The sequence below is a fragment of the Rhinolophus sinicus genome, chromosome 2, assembly GCF_057876585.1.
Source record: "Rhinolophus sinicus isolate RSI-liver-muscle chromosome 2, RSI-T2T, whole genome shotgun sequence".
NCBI lineage: Eukaryota > Metazoa > Chordata > Mammalia > Chiroptera > Rhinolophidae > Rhinolophus > Rhinolophus sinicus.
In genome coordinates, this window is record NC_142502.1 from 164,355,128 (window position 1) to 164,373,172 (window position 18,045).

At 33.4% G+C, this 18,045-nt stretch overlaps 1 protein-coding gene across 3 annotated transcripts in view; it reads left to right on the forward strand.

The window, feature by feature from the left end:
• The window catches only part of SOS1 (SOS Ras/Rac guanine nucleotide exchange factor 1), a 119,961-nt gene that overhangs the window by 36,032 nt on the left and 65,884 nt on the right, over positions 1-18,045 (forward strand). For 2 of the 3 annotated variants that reach the window (XM_019742393.3, XM_019742402.3), the window contains exons 2-4: positions 8,494-8,619; positions 14,821-14,952; positions 16,370-16,534. In XM_019742393.3, the coding sequence (XP_019597952.1) occupies positions 8,494-8,619; positions 14,821-14,952; positions 16,370-16,534 (423 nt within the window). The remainder of the gene's footprint in view (positions 1-8,493; positions 8,620-14,820; positions 14,953-16,369; positions 16,535-18,045) is intronic. The other variant, XM_019742420.3, reaches the window with a different exon arrangement.

Here is an 18,045-nt window from a genome sequence, read left to right on the forward strand (position 1 = left end):
GGTAACTCTTTTAGTAAAAGCCCTTCTTTATCTGCTGCCTAGTGCACTTTATTTATCCTTTATGCCCCAGTTCAAGTATGTTTGACTTATGAAGACTTCTAATACTCCTTACCCACCATCAGCAAGGGTCACTCTTTTTATTTTTTGTCATCACTGTACCTTAAATATACTGTATTTTGTCGGGTATAATGCATACTTTTTTGCCCAAATTTGTGAGGAAAAAATAAGGATGCACGTTATATATTGGTAGTACTAATTCTGTATGTATATAAATGTTTTTAATTCTTTTATTTATGCTTATGAGTTAAAAGTGTAACTCTAGAAATCAATTATGATATCCGTATGCAAAATAATACCCTGGAATACAATAATAGGTTTCGTTGAACTTATGACTGAAGTAACGGTGAAGAGTTCTTGGCCTTCTATGATGCGTAAATATCGTAAATTTGTTTTTACGATACATAACATTTCTTGTACCTTGTATCTGTTCTTGTGTTTTATAATTATTTGTTACGTAAAATTTCTTATACCATAATATGTTAAAAAATAAATGATAAAATTGCTTTATAATACAAAAAACAAGTACCTAAATGTAAACAAATAAGATTTGAATTAAAACATTAAAGCAAAAGATTTTTTCCCCTGAAAATTTGGGCCAGAAACATGGATGTGCATTATGCATGGGAGCGCATTATATGCAGCAAAATACAGTAACTCCACATTGGTCTCATCACACTGTGTGAAGTCAGTTGTTTACATGTCTAGCTCATCTGTGCGCTGAAATCTTTGAAGGCAGGTGGTATGTCCTCATTCATGTTTGTGTCCCGAGCAAATAAGAGGAGTTCAAGGAAAAAAATAAGATTGTTATATACATGGACCTAAAGGCTAATGAACAGGCCCCAAGACATGAGAAAATATTTTAGTCCATTTTATTTGTGGAAAAGATTTAAGTTCTTTAACACGTTGCGTATGGCGGGGTTTAAATCCCTCGTGAAGATTCTCGTGATCTGTACGCAACGTGTTAATTTGTTTCATTTTTGTCTTTAAAAATATTTTTACAAAGGACGTCTGCTTTGATTTTTAAATAAACCTCCGAACGAGGAGAAATAAGCATCTAAAACATCAAATATTGACTAAACAATCATAACACTGAGAAAGAGATTTAACAATCCAAATCTTTATTATTTGCTATTGTAAAGGTTTTGAGAATACCAATTTTATTTCAGATTCTCCTGTTATAAATAAAAGTAGCAGATCTGGGCTTGAGATATGACAAAATACAATTTAGATGCCTTTCTAATCCTTCAGAGAGCCATTGGTTAGAAAAAACTATTAAAGATTCATCAGAATTCACAATACTGTTTTCTGGCAGTGTACCCAAGGGGTTCCCTAAACACACTTAGAGGACTCATGTATCAAACAACTAGGAATTGATTTAGACCTAATCCCTTTGCTTTTTCAGAGTCCACAAAATCTGGCAATAATAGCCAACAAAGTTGCTTCTGAATTTGTTAGAAATTACTGGAGACAAAATGAACTGTCAGGATAGAAGCATGCAGTACTTTAGAAAGGTTTAAAATTCAATGGGTGGCATCTTTAGTTGAATATGATGATTATACTTTAAAAGAATACTGTCATATGAAATTCTTATTCATGGCTATCATTAATTTTTTAGTGAAACTTTTGCATTTATTTACCTAATTACGTAAAGTAATTGTGTTTCAAGAAGCATGTGAATTTTTCTCTATCAATAAATGTAAGTATAAAATATGTTTTTGAAAACTGTATATAAGGGAAAGCTCACATCTAGTTTAAACCCAATTCTAAGTGTTTATTTTAATTACACACACACACACACACACACACACACACACACAATGAATATCCACAGTTGATGGCTTCAAAAGCTGTCATAAGATTTGTCAGGATAACCAATTCTGGATAGTCTTGAATAATTTAGATCATTTGATCTATTAAATATCTTTGAGTATCATTTAGATGGAATGGACACTTTAGCTGTAATACTATTCATAGAAGAGAAGTGGTTTTTATTCTAACTTATAGGAAATGTAATACTTCTGTCTGCTTATTAAGTAATTCTCTAAACAGTATCTTCCTTGAAAGAATAAAGAACAGTATCTTCCTGTGTATTTCAGGAATTGGTGCTCTCTGCTTATCTTAAACATTTACCATTGCCCATGTTTTTCAATCAGAGATTTTGAAGTGTTGTTTTTAAGGAAGAACAATAATTTATTAGTTTCTTGTATAAATGAACCTTATGATTATAATTTGACAGATTTAAGATATGTTGAAGGTTAATGTCCAGAAACTTAGAAGAACAGTTGGCATCATGCATTTTACACCTAATAGGTTTTATTTGGTTATTAGTAACCATCAATGAACAAAACTTTGAATTTCTGAAATTTTGTGTCATGAAATGTGTCACACTTAACATTTGAATTGTATGTGCCTGAATTATAAACACTATTAAGTGTTGTTTTTGTCTTAAACCGTAGCATTTCCCCACTGTGATTATATGCAGTTCATTTGATTCTATGTAATAAACATCTTTTTCAGTTCTAACTAAACCATGTTGAATGGTTTCTGCTTTAACATTTATACTCCTGAAATCAACCAGACTCTCTAGCCTTACCCAACACCCCTTTTCGATCTTAATTCCAAGAAAGAAATATTTTATTCCCCTCACCCCTAAAGTACACAGACTTTGAGTATTCCCTGAATGTCATAGGTTTGGAGTGAAAAGCAAAGAGAAAATGATTCCATAAATAGATAACGAAGTCCTGCCCAATTGTAGCATCACTGTCCAAATAGAGGAAATAGACAAGGGAACATGTAATTATAATTCAGTATGACAAACCCTGTAACAAAAGTGTGGTACCTAGTACAAGGATTAGCTCAGAGCAGAGTATAAGACCCATATGAGCAGGGACTATTTTTGCTTCATCTCTATACAGACATGTCTCAGAGATACGGTGGATTTAGTTCCACCACAATAAAATGAATATTGCGATAAACCAAGTCAAATTTTTTGGTTTCCCAGTGCATATAAAAGTTATATTTACACTGTATTATAGTCTGCTAACTGTGCAATACCATTATGACTAAAATAACAATGTATATACATTAATAAAAATATTTTATTACTAAAAAATGCTATCTTCTATCATCTGAGCCTTCAGTGAGTCGTAATTGTTTTGCTGGTGGAGGGTCTTGCCTCTGTGTTGATGGCTGCTGGCTGATCAGGGTGGTAGTGGCTGAAGGTTGTAGTGGCTGTGGCAGTTTCTTAAAATAAGACAATGAAGTTTGCTGCATTGATTAACTCTTTCATGAACAATTTCTCTGTAGCATGTGATGCTATTTGATAGCATTTTACCCACAGTAGAACTTCTTTCAAAATTGGTGTGAACCCTCCCATACCCTGCCACTGCTGTATTTACTAAGTTTATGTAACATTCTAAATTCTTTGTTGTTATTTCAACAGTCTTCACAGCATCTTCCCCAGGAGGAGATTCCATCTTGAGGAACCACTTTCTTTGCTCATCCATAAGAAGAAACTCCTTATCCATTAAAATTTCATCATGAGATTGCGGCAATTCAGTCACATCTTCAGGCTCCACTTCTAATTCTAGTTCTCTTGGTATTTCTACCACATCTGCAGTTATTTCCTCCATTGAAGTCTTTAATCTCTCATAGTCATCCATGAGGGTTGGAATCAACTTCTTCCAAAGTCTTGTTAATGTTGATGTTTTGTCCTCTTCGCATGAATCATGAATGTTTGGAATGGCTTCAGAATGGTGAATCCTTTCCAGAAGGTTTTCAATTTACTTTGCCGAGATCTATCAAAGGGATCTCTACCTATGGCAGCTATAGCCTTATGAAATGTATTTCTTCAATAATAAGACTTAAAAGTTGAAATTACTCCTTCATCCCTGAGCTACAGAATGGATGTTGTGTTGGCAGATGTGAAAACAACATTAATCTCGTTGTACATCTCCATCAGAGCTCTTGGGTGACCAGGTGCATTGTCAGTGCGCATTAATGTTTTGAAAGGAATCTTTTTTTTCTGAGCACTAGTTCTCAACAGTGGGTTTAAAAGGTTCAGTAAGCCATGTTGTAAACAGATGTGCTATCATCCAGGCTTTGTTGTTCTATTTATAGGCAGAGTAGATTTTGCAGAATTCTTAAAGGCCCTTGGATTTTCGGAATGGTAAATGATCATTGGCTTCAACTTAAAGTCCCCAGCTGCACTAGCCTCTAGCAGGAGAGTCAGCCTGTCCTCTGAGGCCTTGAAGCCAGGCACTGACTTCTCCTCTCTAGCTATGAAAGTCCTAGTTGGCATCTTCTTCCAATATAAGACTTTTTCAGCTACACTAAAAATCTGTTGTTGAGTGTAGCTGCTTTCATTATTTTTCTTCTGGATAACTTATTGCAGCTTCTGCAGTAGCATTTGCTGCTTCACCTTGTTCTTTCCTATTATGGAGATGGCTTCTTTCCTTAAACCTCCTGAACCAACCTCTGCTAGCTTCAAACTTTGCTTCTGCAACTTCCTCACCTCTCTCAGCCTTCATAAAATTGAAGGGAGTTAGGACCTTGCTCTTGATTAGGCTTTGGCTTAAGGGAATGTTGTGTCTGGTTTGATCTTCTATCCAGACCACTAATACTTTCTGCATGTCAGCAATAAGGCTGTTTTGCTTTCTTCTCGTTTTTGTATTCAATGGGTTAGCACTTTTAATTTCCTTCAAGAACTTTTCCTTTGCATTCACAAATTGGCTAATTGGCTCAAGAGGCCTAATTTTTAACCCTATCGGTTTTCTACCTACCTTCTTCACTAAGCTTAATCATTTCTAGCTTTTGATTTAAAGTGAGACACGTGCGACTCTCCCTTTCACTTGAGCGCTTATTATTGGACTATTTCAATATTGATATGTCTAAAAGAATAAGGAGGCACGAGGAGAGGGAGAGAGATGGGAAACGATCAGTCAGTGTAGCAGTCAGAACACATTTATCAATTAAGTTTACTGTCTTATATGGGCATGGTTTGTGGTGCCGCCAAACAATGATAATGCTAACATCAATAATCACTGATCACAGATCACAATCACAAACATAATAATGAAAAAGTTTGAAATATTGCAAGAATTACCAAAATGTGACAGATATGAAGTGAGCAAATGCTATTGGAAAATGGCACTCATAGATATGCTCAATACAGAGTTGCCACAAACCTTCGATTTGTGAAAAATGCACTATCACTATCTGCAAATCTCAGTAAAGTGAAGCACAATAAAATGAGGTGTCCTTGTATATCTAGCACCTGACAGAGGGTCTGGCATTTAATAGATTCAATAAGTCAGTTAAATGAATGAGATTAATTCTGCCTTGGAAAGAGACAGAAACAAGGATGTCTTCACAAATAAGGAGAGATCTGGGCTTTGAAAGGCAAATAGGTAGATGACAGGGTAAGAGAATGATTGATAAGCCTGGAGAACAACAGTGTGAGTGAAACTGCCTGCCGCATTTCAACAAACTGCAGTCTGAATTGCTTCAGCATAAAGTGTAAATTCATTGAAGAGTAGCTGGAGATGGAGCCTTAATTAATGAAGAATTGTGTTGTTTCCATGGGTTTCTTTGAATAATAAAGAACATTGTTTTTTAAAAATTGATCAATTTACAATTTCCTGAACACTTTTTAAAATGTGTTTTGCGGTACCTGAACCACTTCCTTAAAGGACTTTAATATTTTTAAAAATTAGAATTATTGTTGATTAAATATTTTCATTTTAATATTTATCTCTAGCATTTTAGCCTTATGTTGGATATTTAGTACATTTATAATTTTGTATAATATATTGGGGATCCTTTGTGTAATCCATGATCCTTTATGATTTTACTTTTTCAAATTATGAAGATTAATAGTGCTGTGTTTGCATTTATGACATGCCAGTGTTTAAGTATGACAGCATATTTCAAGCTAAGTCTTATATAGAAATCTACTGTATAAAATAGGTACAGTTCATGGGCATTCCACTTCTTATGTTGATGGGGCTACTAGGACACTCTCAGACCCCTCCAAGTTTGAAAGTCAAAAGTTTAGTGGAAAGAGCTCCGGCCTAGATGCCAGGAGGCTCAGGTTCAGTACTTACAGCATTACTTTTATAGTTAGCCACGGGATTGTGGGTGTCTCCTTTTTCTCATCCGCTAAATAGAGGGAGTGAGTTAAATGAGTTCTAAAGCCCCTTTTAATTCTATTACGTGGTTTTATAAATCTGTAGCTATAGTTTGTGATGCTAGAGCTTTGGACAGGACTGTAGCCCCCAATTAGAGCTACAGTGTCTAGGACTACTTCTTACTGAAACCAGGGGCTGTGTATACTGTGTTTTTCATATATATATATATATATAATATCATATATAATAAATATCGCATTTGTGAAATACAGTTCTATGTGTGAGATATAGTTTTTCTTGTTCAACTTTTATGATAAGTTCTTCCCCCACCAACCCCCCCCTCCATGTTATATTTGAGGTTTGGTAGGATAGGTGGAGATACCTAGCAAGTAATTAGAAGTGTGGGTCTAAAACTCAGGAGAGAAGTCAGGACTAAATATAGATTTGGAATCATCCACACAGGGGATACTTCAGAATTTGGAAGTAAATGAGATTACTTGGGGAAAGAACAGCAGACAGACGAGTATAGTATCCATATTTGAGGGCTGGAGGAAGATAATGAACTTTAAAAGGAAGTGGAAAAGGAGCAAAGAAATAAGAGAAGTAGACTGGATTTTGTAACTGATATTAATAAGTTTTAAAAGCCTTAAAAAAAAAGCCCACCATGGTGTTATGATTCACTGCTAGATGAAAGTAACTCAGCCATGAAGGTAAATGGTATCTGAGAAAATAATTTAAACCAATGGAGGCATGCAAGTCAATGTATAAAAATAAAACTTTTCTCAAGTTCCAGTTAAAAAGAAAAAGGATGTTTAATCATATTAAGTGTTGAAGAAGAATAAGCTTACAAGGTTCATTACTTACACACTTTAGTCAGTGCGATGGCCATGGTGAATGGAAAGCACTGAACTGAGAAACACGAATCCTGGGTTCTAGTCCAAATTCTATCCATTATTTTAACTGTATAACCATTCCGTCATCTAATAGGGTGGAGAGATTTGTAAACAGATCAGTTAGAATCAGGCTGGTAATAGCTATACTGAGTATGATCAAAAGTGGTTGTGCAAATGATTGAAGCCTTTTGGGGCTCAGTGTGTTCACCTGTGAAATAATCATAAATTGTTTTAAACATCATACTTAATGTAGTACCTCCTCCCCCCCCACACACAGAGTTTTGAATTGTCATAATGTTATTTGCATCTAAAATACATTTCTTTAGGAAGTATTATGAGGTGCATATGTACATATAGAGAGTGCCAAAAAAATGTATACACATTTTAAGAAAGGAAAGAGCTGTATTAAAATTGGAATACTCAATGTATACCGATAGCAAAAGATGAATACAAGTCATGTGTATACATTTTTTTTTTGGCACGCTTGGTATATATACATATCTATGTAGTTAAGTGCCCTTGGCCAGTGTGCACTTTCATCCCATGAGTGCCCTACTGCTGCCCTTTAGAGAGTGGAGCATATTTTGAAATATGTATTGTTTGTCTCCTGGAACTGTTTTTCTGCCATTTTTTAAAAGGAGGGAACAATTTTGACCCATAGAGATGCAAGTAAAGAATATGCTGGTTATTAAAATGTAAGTTCTACAGAGGTCAGAGGTATGAGGTGCCTCCAAAGAAATAGTTGAGAAAATGTAGGTAAAGGTTAATAGGCGTTTATAAATGAGTGACCACCATGTTAAATTCCTAAAGCACAGATAGTCACAGATTGTCGAAAGTGCCCATTTTGTGTCCTTTGATATATGGTGACTTTGTGTTCAACAAACATTTATCAAACTTGTATTATGTGCCCTGCGCAATGCTAGATGCTAGAGTTACATTGGTGAATAAGATAAGACATATCCCTCTTGGATTGTATCATTTATGGGAAAGACAGAGTTAAACCAGGGACAGAGACCCATAGAAGTTCAGGTTTGCCCAACCAGTGCATTGAGTAAATGTTCTAACTACCACAGGTTCTTGGCAAAAACCATGTAAACTGCATGTTTTATCCCTAGCTCAGCTTCTCCCTTCCTCTCTGTAATCCCCCACCTCGGGGTAACCATGGTTTAAGAAAAACAATATTGAAAATATGCAGTTAGGTATCTGACTCTCCAGGAGCATGTTAATGAGCATGTATGGTGCAAGTTGCTGGGGAAGGATGGGAACTCCTGACTTCTGGGACATAACATTCAAATCTGTATTTGTAAGCCAGACCATGTTCTTGAGTATAAACTCACATTAAAAAAAAAAAATCCTTTTGTTTAATTAAATGAAACAACCTACATTTTAATTACCTTGCTTTTTGTTTATAGGTCCAAGGGCAAGTGCATCCTACTCTTGAGTCTAGTGATGATGCTCTTCAGTATGTAGAAGAATTAATTTTGCAGTTATTAAATATGCTATGCCAAGCTCAGCCCCGAAGTGTTTCAGATGTAGAGGTATGATCAATTTGCCTTGTATTACTTTATATATATCTAATCTGTGTGTTTATTATAATTTCAGTGAAAGAGGAGTTTGCTCTTCAGTTTCACAAAATAAATATATTATGTTTAAAAAAATGAAGACTGGATTTATTTTAACTTTGTATTTGGTGTATGATAGCATATTTATGTTTTAGCTGTCGAATTATTCCATGTTTTGCTTTTAATCAAAAATGAACTTTTGTTGGCCTCTAAATACTCCTTGTTAATGCTAGAATTATATATACATATATGTATATATATGTATATGTGTATTTTTTTCTTATACCTTCCAAATGTTTCTTTTGTTTGTAAAGCCACCTATCCTTTCAAAAACATTTCAGTTAACTTTTTGATCTTCAGGTGTTACATGTATTTTAGATAATAAGTGGACCCCTTTCCACAGATTGAAAGAGAGGAAAATACCTAAAAATCTACGAAGGAAGTTTTGTAATGTTTTACAGAGATGACATGGTCCCTGTCTTTTTAGGGGTTATAGGTTAGTGGAGAAACAGATAGGCGTATGAGCAATAAAATAATGTGATGTACTATGAGTAAAGGAGATGTGGGAAAGTTTAAAAGGAGCAAATTAATAATATGGGCTTTGGGCCTCAGGGTTAGCCTCTCAGTAACAGGAATATAAATTGAGTTCTGAAGGAGTCAAAACTTTGAGAGGAGAAGAAAGAAGTTTTGAAGTACTGACTGTAGAAAATGGGAGATAGAGCTGGAAAAATAAACGTTTTGTGGCAATGATGAAGGATCATTTGACTTGAAAAACCTCGAACGTATAGAGGTACAAATCTTTGGGTTTCTGTGACATTTCTTCTGCAGTACTCAAGTGTGGGCATAAAAAAGATAGCTGAGTTGAATGGTATTTCACCATGGATATACAACGGGAGGACAGTAGGGCAGAGGATTGTGGAAACAGTGCTTTATAGTCCTTTTCAGGACACAACACACATAGAATATAATAATAATTCTATGGCACACAGTGAATGGCGAGGAGGTATCTCTATCTATCGCAGGCCCTGCTCTGTTTCCCTGAGGGCTGAGAGAGTGATATATAGGTATATCCAATGAGAAACTGCTAAAAAGAACATCAGAGAATCTAAATTGGATAAGGAAAAAAGTGAAATGTAATAATAGCTGATATGTGAGTGCTTGGTACAGTATCATGCACTAGGCTAAATAATTCTGTTTTGTATTTCAAGTTTTTAATAACCCCATGAAGATGGTGCTGTGTTTTTCTCTTACTAGAATGTAAACTCCAGGAATTTTTTCACTGTTGTTCACTGCCAGATTCCCACCACCTAGAACAATGTCTGGCACTGAGAAGGCACTCAGGAAATATATGTTGAATGAATAAATGTGGAAACTGAAGCCCAGAGAGGTTAAGTTGCCCAAGGTCACAGCTAATAAATAATGAAGCCAAGACTTTTCTGGGGCAAACATTCCACTAAACTATTCTGCCAGGTAGGAGAAAGCAGACAGATTGGAAAAACATGGAGGGAACAGGGTTTTGAATTTCCCAATAAGGTCAGAGAACTGGTAGCACTAGAATACCTCAGTGAGAGAAATAGAAGAATAGATTGGGATCAGAGACAGTTGTTGGAATGTAAGATTTCTGGGGTAACATGGTTACAAAATAGGGTGTGGCCGTGTGTTGGTGGCTGGACGACAGGTGCTGAATTATGAGGCCACGGTATTTTATGTGTTCTTAATGTAGACAATAAAGTCACATGGGATGACAGAGCCCTTTACATGCGTAGATAAAAGTGATGTTTCAGAAGCAGCTTATGATGTGGAAAAGAAGCTAAATCCACCTTCATGTGGGTTTTGGGACAAGGGCACTTCCTGCTCTAGAAGTTGTCAGGGGAGATCCAGATTTCAGCTGAGCAGAGATATTAAGGAACATTCAGTTACAGAGGTTGTGGATATAGAAAAGATTGTGTACTATGGAATACCAACTTACTTGATTGCTTAAGTCAAACCGTATTTCATTTTTTATCCTATTTTCCCATTGAATTATAAGGTCAAATATCTTTTATTCATCATTTCCTTTAGGCACTAATTACATTGGGCTTTATAGTAGATATTGAACAGAACTGATTGCCTGACTCTTCTCATTAACAATTCCATTTGCTCTTTTGGATCCTAGTTAGGTTCTCCCACAGTGTTTATAAAATGTAACATCCAACCCTTTGCCTACTGTATTAGAATGGAATTGACAGATCTTGTCTTGCTTATCATTCTGATGTTGGTACATCCCAGGAATTTGCTAGTTTGATAACAATTGCATTCTCAAATTCAGCTCTTTACAGGTATGTTGTACTATACCTATGTTTGTCTAATTTCCTCCTTTTAATTAATATAGAAACTAATTTATAATTTTCCAATATTGGAGGAGATGATGAATTCTTGAAAGTTACTAGTGAGTCTCTCAGTCTTCCCACTTTCACAGATGTAATCAATATGTAGGTACTAAAGACTAATATAGGGTATTTTATAGTTTTTTAATACTTAGAAAATTTCTGAGATATCAAAGATATTTACCCTATGTCCTGTCTTGTTATGTTTAAGCATTTAACCAGGGCCCTTAAAATAGATATAGCCATGTGATATTCCAATGAGCTGGCTTTGGTGTTGTTGGGAATGAATTTTTGAATGAGAATATATGACAGTAATAGAAATAGCAATCAGTTGTGTAACAGGCTTTGTAATTTCAAAGCACTGTTATATACATCTTTATGTCCTTACAACAACCCGGTGTAGTAGTTGTTATTCTCCTTATTTTATATATTAGACAATTAATCTCAGAATGGTGGAACAGAATAAAAAATAAAAAGAAGATGGAAACCTGTGTTTTTTCCAGTCAATAGTCAAATACCCTTCTTCCTATACCATTCCCCTAAGGGTATTTAGATAAGAATATTGAGATACAGAGATATTTAGATGACTATAATTGTATAATGGTATCTTAGATTCTTTTATCAGGAGACAATTTTCCATTTTCTTCATTCATTCGGATTCTTTATTTTTTAAATACATTTCTTTAATTTTAAAAACACATTTGTAGCACTCTATTAAAATAATAAGGACCATGAATTTAGCAAGTCTTTCAAATACATCCTGGGGTAAGATTTTATCAAAATTTAAAAAAATTTTTTGAGCTATATAAAAATGTACTATAAAAATAGATCAATCTGAGCTAGTGGAATATATGAATTTTTTGATCTTTCTAAATACATTTTGATTACTTTAAAGTATAAGCATAATTCAGAGTAAAGTGGCAATTCTTGCTTACTATTTGGCCCCTATAGAATTTGTTTTAATGAAAAACTGAAAATGATTTTTAGTTGCCCTATAGTTTTAGGAAAATAGATACTTCAGAAGTGCTTGAAAACTGATGGATTACATACTTTTCTATAATTTTGCTAATTTAAAAGTTTTAAGTTGTATTAAGATCATCACAAATTGTAAACTGTAATAGTCCAAATGAATGGGATTTTGTTTTATTGATGTAGCCAATATTCACTCATCCATGCCACCAGTATCTGAGTATCTTATCAGTCAGGCAGTATTCCAGATGTATAAGGAAGGCTCTGGGAATGCAGAAGAGGGATAAATGTTATTTGGCCCTGTCTTTTCAAAATAATTTAAGTTTTAAGAGATAGTTTATAAAAATTATTCCAATCTGGTTTGTTCTCCCTCTCCTTATTGTCTATACTTAATCTTTTAGAAGAACAGAAGCAAAAACTAGTAGTATTTTTTTGTGTGTGATATTTCCCTGGTAAAGTAATTTCTTAAACCGTTTTGTCCTTTCATAATTGTACTTGTCCTTTATTTCTTTCTAGATGACTAGACTGACTGCCATTTGTAATATCTTTCCTGTTTCTCTTTCTGGCTCTTGTGCCTGTTTTTAACGAACTTTCATTTCTTAGGACACTGATACATTTTTCTTTTCATTTAACTCAGGTTTTCTTGGCCTCTTTTATCTTAGACTTTTTTTTCCCATCAATCATATCCTAAAATTTTTTTAAGTTTGCTTTCTTTCCATTCATTTTTTGTTAAGCTCTTTTCTTTTTCATCCTAAAGAGTCCTTATGTCTAATAAGTTTTCCATTAACATTTAGATTTCCCAAGTAGTTTCTCCATATTTTCTACCTTTCTAGAAAAAAAAAAAAAATCTCCCACACATTCTAAGCTTTTGTTACTATTAATAAGACTTTAAAAGTACCTGTGGTCTGGAGTTTTGCACTGAAATGCATGTGTAGGAATTTCCATAGGTCCTAGGATATTTGTATTGGAATTGATCTTCAAGATTATCTATTTAGACCCCTTTATTATGTAAAGCAAAAGACAAGGTTTTGTTAATAAGAGACAGGGCTGAATCTCAAACCTAGCATTTTTTTGTATCTCATTTATTTTTTCCAAAGCCACTAAATGTTCCCAATTAACTAAATGTTAATTAGGGTGAAGTTTCTTATTTCAAACAAATGAAATTACTAATCTTAAAAGTAGCAGAGAAATAGAATTCCAATTCATGAATCTTTCATTAATCATTCCTCCTTGGGCTCTTTTACTTTAAAAACATTTTTTAAATAATTGTACAAATAAAGTTTGCCACTAGAGGAGATAAAGTATTTCTTTCCACTTGGCCTTTCCACATTCAAAGCATCTTTTGTTGACCCTACCAATCTTTTCCCATACATTCGACTCTTGGTGTTACATAAGTATGTAGTTGGTAATTTGATTCCAATAATACACTAGTAAGTAAGTTTAAAATGTGTACGTCATTATTATGTTTTCTTTCTTGCCTTCTGTTGTCATTCCTGATTTACTTTCCCCTTCTTTCTTAAAACAATAGATAAACTTGGGATTAGATGGATAAAATTGAGATGGGAAGGGATTGCTGTTCTGTTTTTTTTTTCTTCCACCTCAACCTCTGCCTACAGTTTGCCTCTGTAATTACCCAATGATTTATTTTCAAAGACAATATATTTAGAATTGTCAAATTGAGTTCAGCTTCTGTTCTCTTCTACTTTTCTATCACCACTACACACCAGTGCTTTTTAGACTCTAGGTTGTCACCCATTAGTAAATTATAAAATCACTTTAGTGTATTGCTCAGCTAACATTTTTTTTAAATGAATAGAAGATATCAATGCAAATAGCTTTTCAGCTAGGCATTTAAAAAAGTTTGTAAACTCCATTTTTAACTACAATAATGCTTTCAATATATCTCTAATTCCATTAATTAGACTTAAAATGATTGCTTCTTATATTTGTCAGCTGATATTTAGTTTTATAATCAGGAGTGATGTTTAATTTTATCTAGTCGACTACTGCGGTAAATACTACTTTGGTAAATACTGAGTAATTCAAAATTCGTGTGTTAAAATTATGTAATAGCGACCTCTACTGGTTTTAATTATTGTATCTTGTTTTAAAAACTTGAGAGGATGAAAGTACCTTTTGTTTGAAGTGAATTTCATTAGTTTATTAAAGTAGGGAAATTCCACTTTTACATTAACGTGAGGTGTTTTACTTTCAGTGGAAATTCTAACGAATAAGTGCTGGAAATTAAAATGAAGTATTTTGTTAAAAATTAATGAATGACCTATGGAGGATGCAGACTCTAATGATGAGCTACCGTGTACGACTATTAAAATTGCTGTTACCGGTGTAATTCCTTGATTTCCATGATTTGTAAATAGTTTTGAAGTCAAGTTTTGCATGATGGATAAAGAAAAAAAATTCTTAGAAGTTTCAAGTGCAAAATGTTACTTGAGTTTGTATTGAAAAGTAAGGACAAATGAATGATAGTTGGATTTAGATATTTACTTCTTGAGCTTAGGTTTTGTTCCTTGAATTTTTATGTAAGTAATGTTTAAAATGGCTTCTACTCATTCTTGTCATTAGCTTTTTCACAGTGAAGTTGAAATTCAGAATGTGATTTTCCCCCTAGATAATACAATGAATGTTTAGTCTCTTAATTGCCTAGTTAAAAAACTAATACATTGACAGTTAGTTTTTCTTAACTTAAGTATATTTGTAGTATAAGTTATACCACATGTGAAAAGCCTGCTTTTGGTATTCTTTGATTTTAAAAGTAAATTATAAGCGAAGAGTACTGTTTAATATATTTGTTGCTTAGTTGTTAATTTTCCTATTTTCCAAGGAACGTGTTCAAAAAAGTTTCCCTCATCCAATTGATAAGTGGGCAATAGCTGATGCCCAATCGGCTATTGAAAAGAGGAAACGAAGAAACCCTTTATCTCTCCCAGTAGAAAAAATTCATCCTTTATTAAAGGTAAAGCTGAACTACTGCCTTTTTGCCCTTTAAAAGCAAAATAAAACCCATAATTTTCAAACACAAAGAGTATATTTTATGGGTAATAGAGTCAAGTGAAAGGTAAAATTTTCTCATTTTAATTTTTCTAGGAATTCATGTTGTGGAGCGGATGATATGATAATAGGGAAGTGTAAGTTGGGCAAAATGGTTTAAAGTAATTTCATACCAATAGTAATAGTCAAGCAAATTGAAGGAACTAGGAAAAGTTGTAATTGTGCATGTTGTTCGTCTCAGATGTTAGTAGAACCTCAAAGAGAATTTATAAAACCCCTTTCTTGTTAGTTAGACCTAAATGTCCCTATAATTCCTTCAGATCTTAGCCCTTCACATCATTAGGTGCGTAAGGACCTTAGTGAGACTGCCATGGGATTATGTGTAATCTTTGAACAAAAATTCCCTAAAGCGCACCTAAACCATCCAGTTCTACTTGGCATTTAAGTCAGTTGGTCATATTTCTCTAGAACTGATAGAAAGAATAACTGCTAGAAACTCTAATAATGATATTTTTATTTTATTGAATACAATGAATAAACTATTGATTAACTCTCACATTAAGAATATAGGTATTATAATAATTAAAACCTTAATACTTTTGATATCAATAATTTTGTATATACTATAACATAAGCAGAATGCTAATGCTTACATACGTTATCTCTAAATTTTATTACTCAGCAAAGTTATTATCATCATCCCCAGTTTGTAGGTGAGGTAACTGAGGCAGAAAGTGATAAGTAACTTTTAGTCCAAGTTCACAGGGCTGGTAAGCCCCACAAAGTCCATGCTCTCTTTGAAGTCTAATAATAGGACTATTTAACATGCTTTTAATAACCATTATTGTTCAGTAAGACATAGCATGAATATTTTTTCCATAGAAACAATCCAGATACCAGGAATGAGCTACTAGGATTTTGGGAAGCCCAGGTTTCTTTGGAAATAAGGATAGAGGTATAAGACTAGTAGATATTCCCATATACCAATAATATATTAACTCTTTTTCTGCATAGAGAAAAAAAAAACTCTTTTGTCATAGTTAATTCCAGGTATTCTGACTTAGATACCAACGAGCATTCCCCACCCCCACCCCCAAATTTGGGCTTCCCTTCCTAAGTTAAAGATTATCTATTTAGTAATTTGTATAATACTTCTTAGGTATTTTATATGATCATAGGTAACTTTGTCATACCTTTTCTTAGCTTACATTTCCAAGTAGCAATATGTATATTATTCATAGATGAGCCACTTAAAATTAAATGATGTTAAATAATCACACACCTCAGTAAAAGATAAACTAAATTGTATGCATGTTTTTTTAATCACTGTGTCAAATTTATAGTATATGACTTTTAAACATGCTTTTCTTTTAATTTTTCAGGAGGTCCTAGGTTATAAAATTGACCACCAGGTTTCTGTTTATATAGTAGCAGTATTAGAATATATTTCTGCAGACATTTTAAAGCTGGTGGGGAATTATGTACGAAATATACGGCATTATGAAATTACAAAACAAGATATTAAAGTAGCAATGTGTGCTGATAAGGTAGGATACTGATCTTCTATAAGTTTTATTCTTAAATTTTTGTTCGTCACTTATTGGATGCTAACATACTATTCAGACAGAGTAAAATTGTATATTATGTGTCAGAGTATATTTCCAATAATCTAATAGCAAGTACTCAGGATACCATTTAATGGGAATAGATTATTATATATAGTCTTCAGATGTATTTAAATGTGTCATGCAGTTTTTCTTTTATGTGTTTCTGCAAGTAGGGTTAATAACAGTAGTATCTCTTATTAGTGAATTTCTTAAAATTTTATTTGGATTGGAAGACTTAGAAGGTTATGGATTTACTTGAAAACAATTTTTGAAAATGTAAAAATACTAAACCCTTGAGAGTTTTATATACAGAGCATTCTTTAGCTATTACTTATATGTTTTTACTCTAATAATATTAACAGGAAACATTTTTGAAAGTTAAGTATATCTGTGACTCATTTCATTTGGTCCTTATGATACCACCCTATGGTGCTCTTATCTACATTTTATAATAGGAAAACTGAAGTCCACAAAAGTAAAGAAATCGGTTCAGATTATTATGTGACATTTCAAAGCCTAGATTTGACCTCCAGATCTGTCTGAATCTAAACTTTCAGTCATTGCACTGTAATGCCTCAGCATTTTCATTTTATAAAAATGACTTGGGAGAAAAGAAAATATTTTCTGATGAAGCATTTCATTCCATTTTTTTCTCACTGTACTCTACTTGACTTGAAATATTCTTTCTGATTACTGAATCCCCTTAATTATGTTTTAGTGTTTATTTGTTCTTTTAGAATGTGATTGTATAGAGTAGAAATCACTTGATCTGATGAGAATTTCAAATGTTTTCATATTTTTAAATGAATAACTATTTGGTTTTAAAAACAATGATTTTTCAATGAATATAAAATATTTGAAACTTTTGAATGACTCAGATAAATAAAATATTTTTGAGTACATACTGTACTCACACAGTGAGGAGATGCAAGAGAAGTATAAAACAAGGTTTCAGAGTTGATGAAGAGATACTTACATTTGTGCAACAAGTAATACAAGATAAGATTTTTTTTATTGTTATGGGGATGACGAGGTAGAAGTTCATAGAAGGGGAAACGTGAAGTACAGCAAGAGTAATAATAGTAGACTTCTTGGGGAAAAAAGGACTTGTTTTGATCAATTTCCAATAAATGTAGGTAAAGAAGCCAACTAGAAAGCTATAAGAATTATTCAGAGATGAGGTAGTGAGGCCCTGGAATGAAGTGGTGATGGCAAGGGTATAAAACGAGAGAACTAAGATAGAAATCCAAGATAGGATTTGGGAACAAATTAGAAGTAATAGACAGACTGACAGATAATGCTATTGATAAGAGAACTTGGAGGAGTCAGTTTGTGATGCCGCATGTAGAATTCTTTTTAGAGAAGCTATGGAGGGGGCAGTGGCAGTACATCCAAGAAGAAATAATTGTGTGTTTGCTTTTTATCATTTAAGAACTGTATTTAAAGGATAA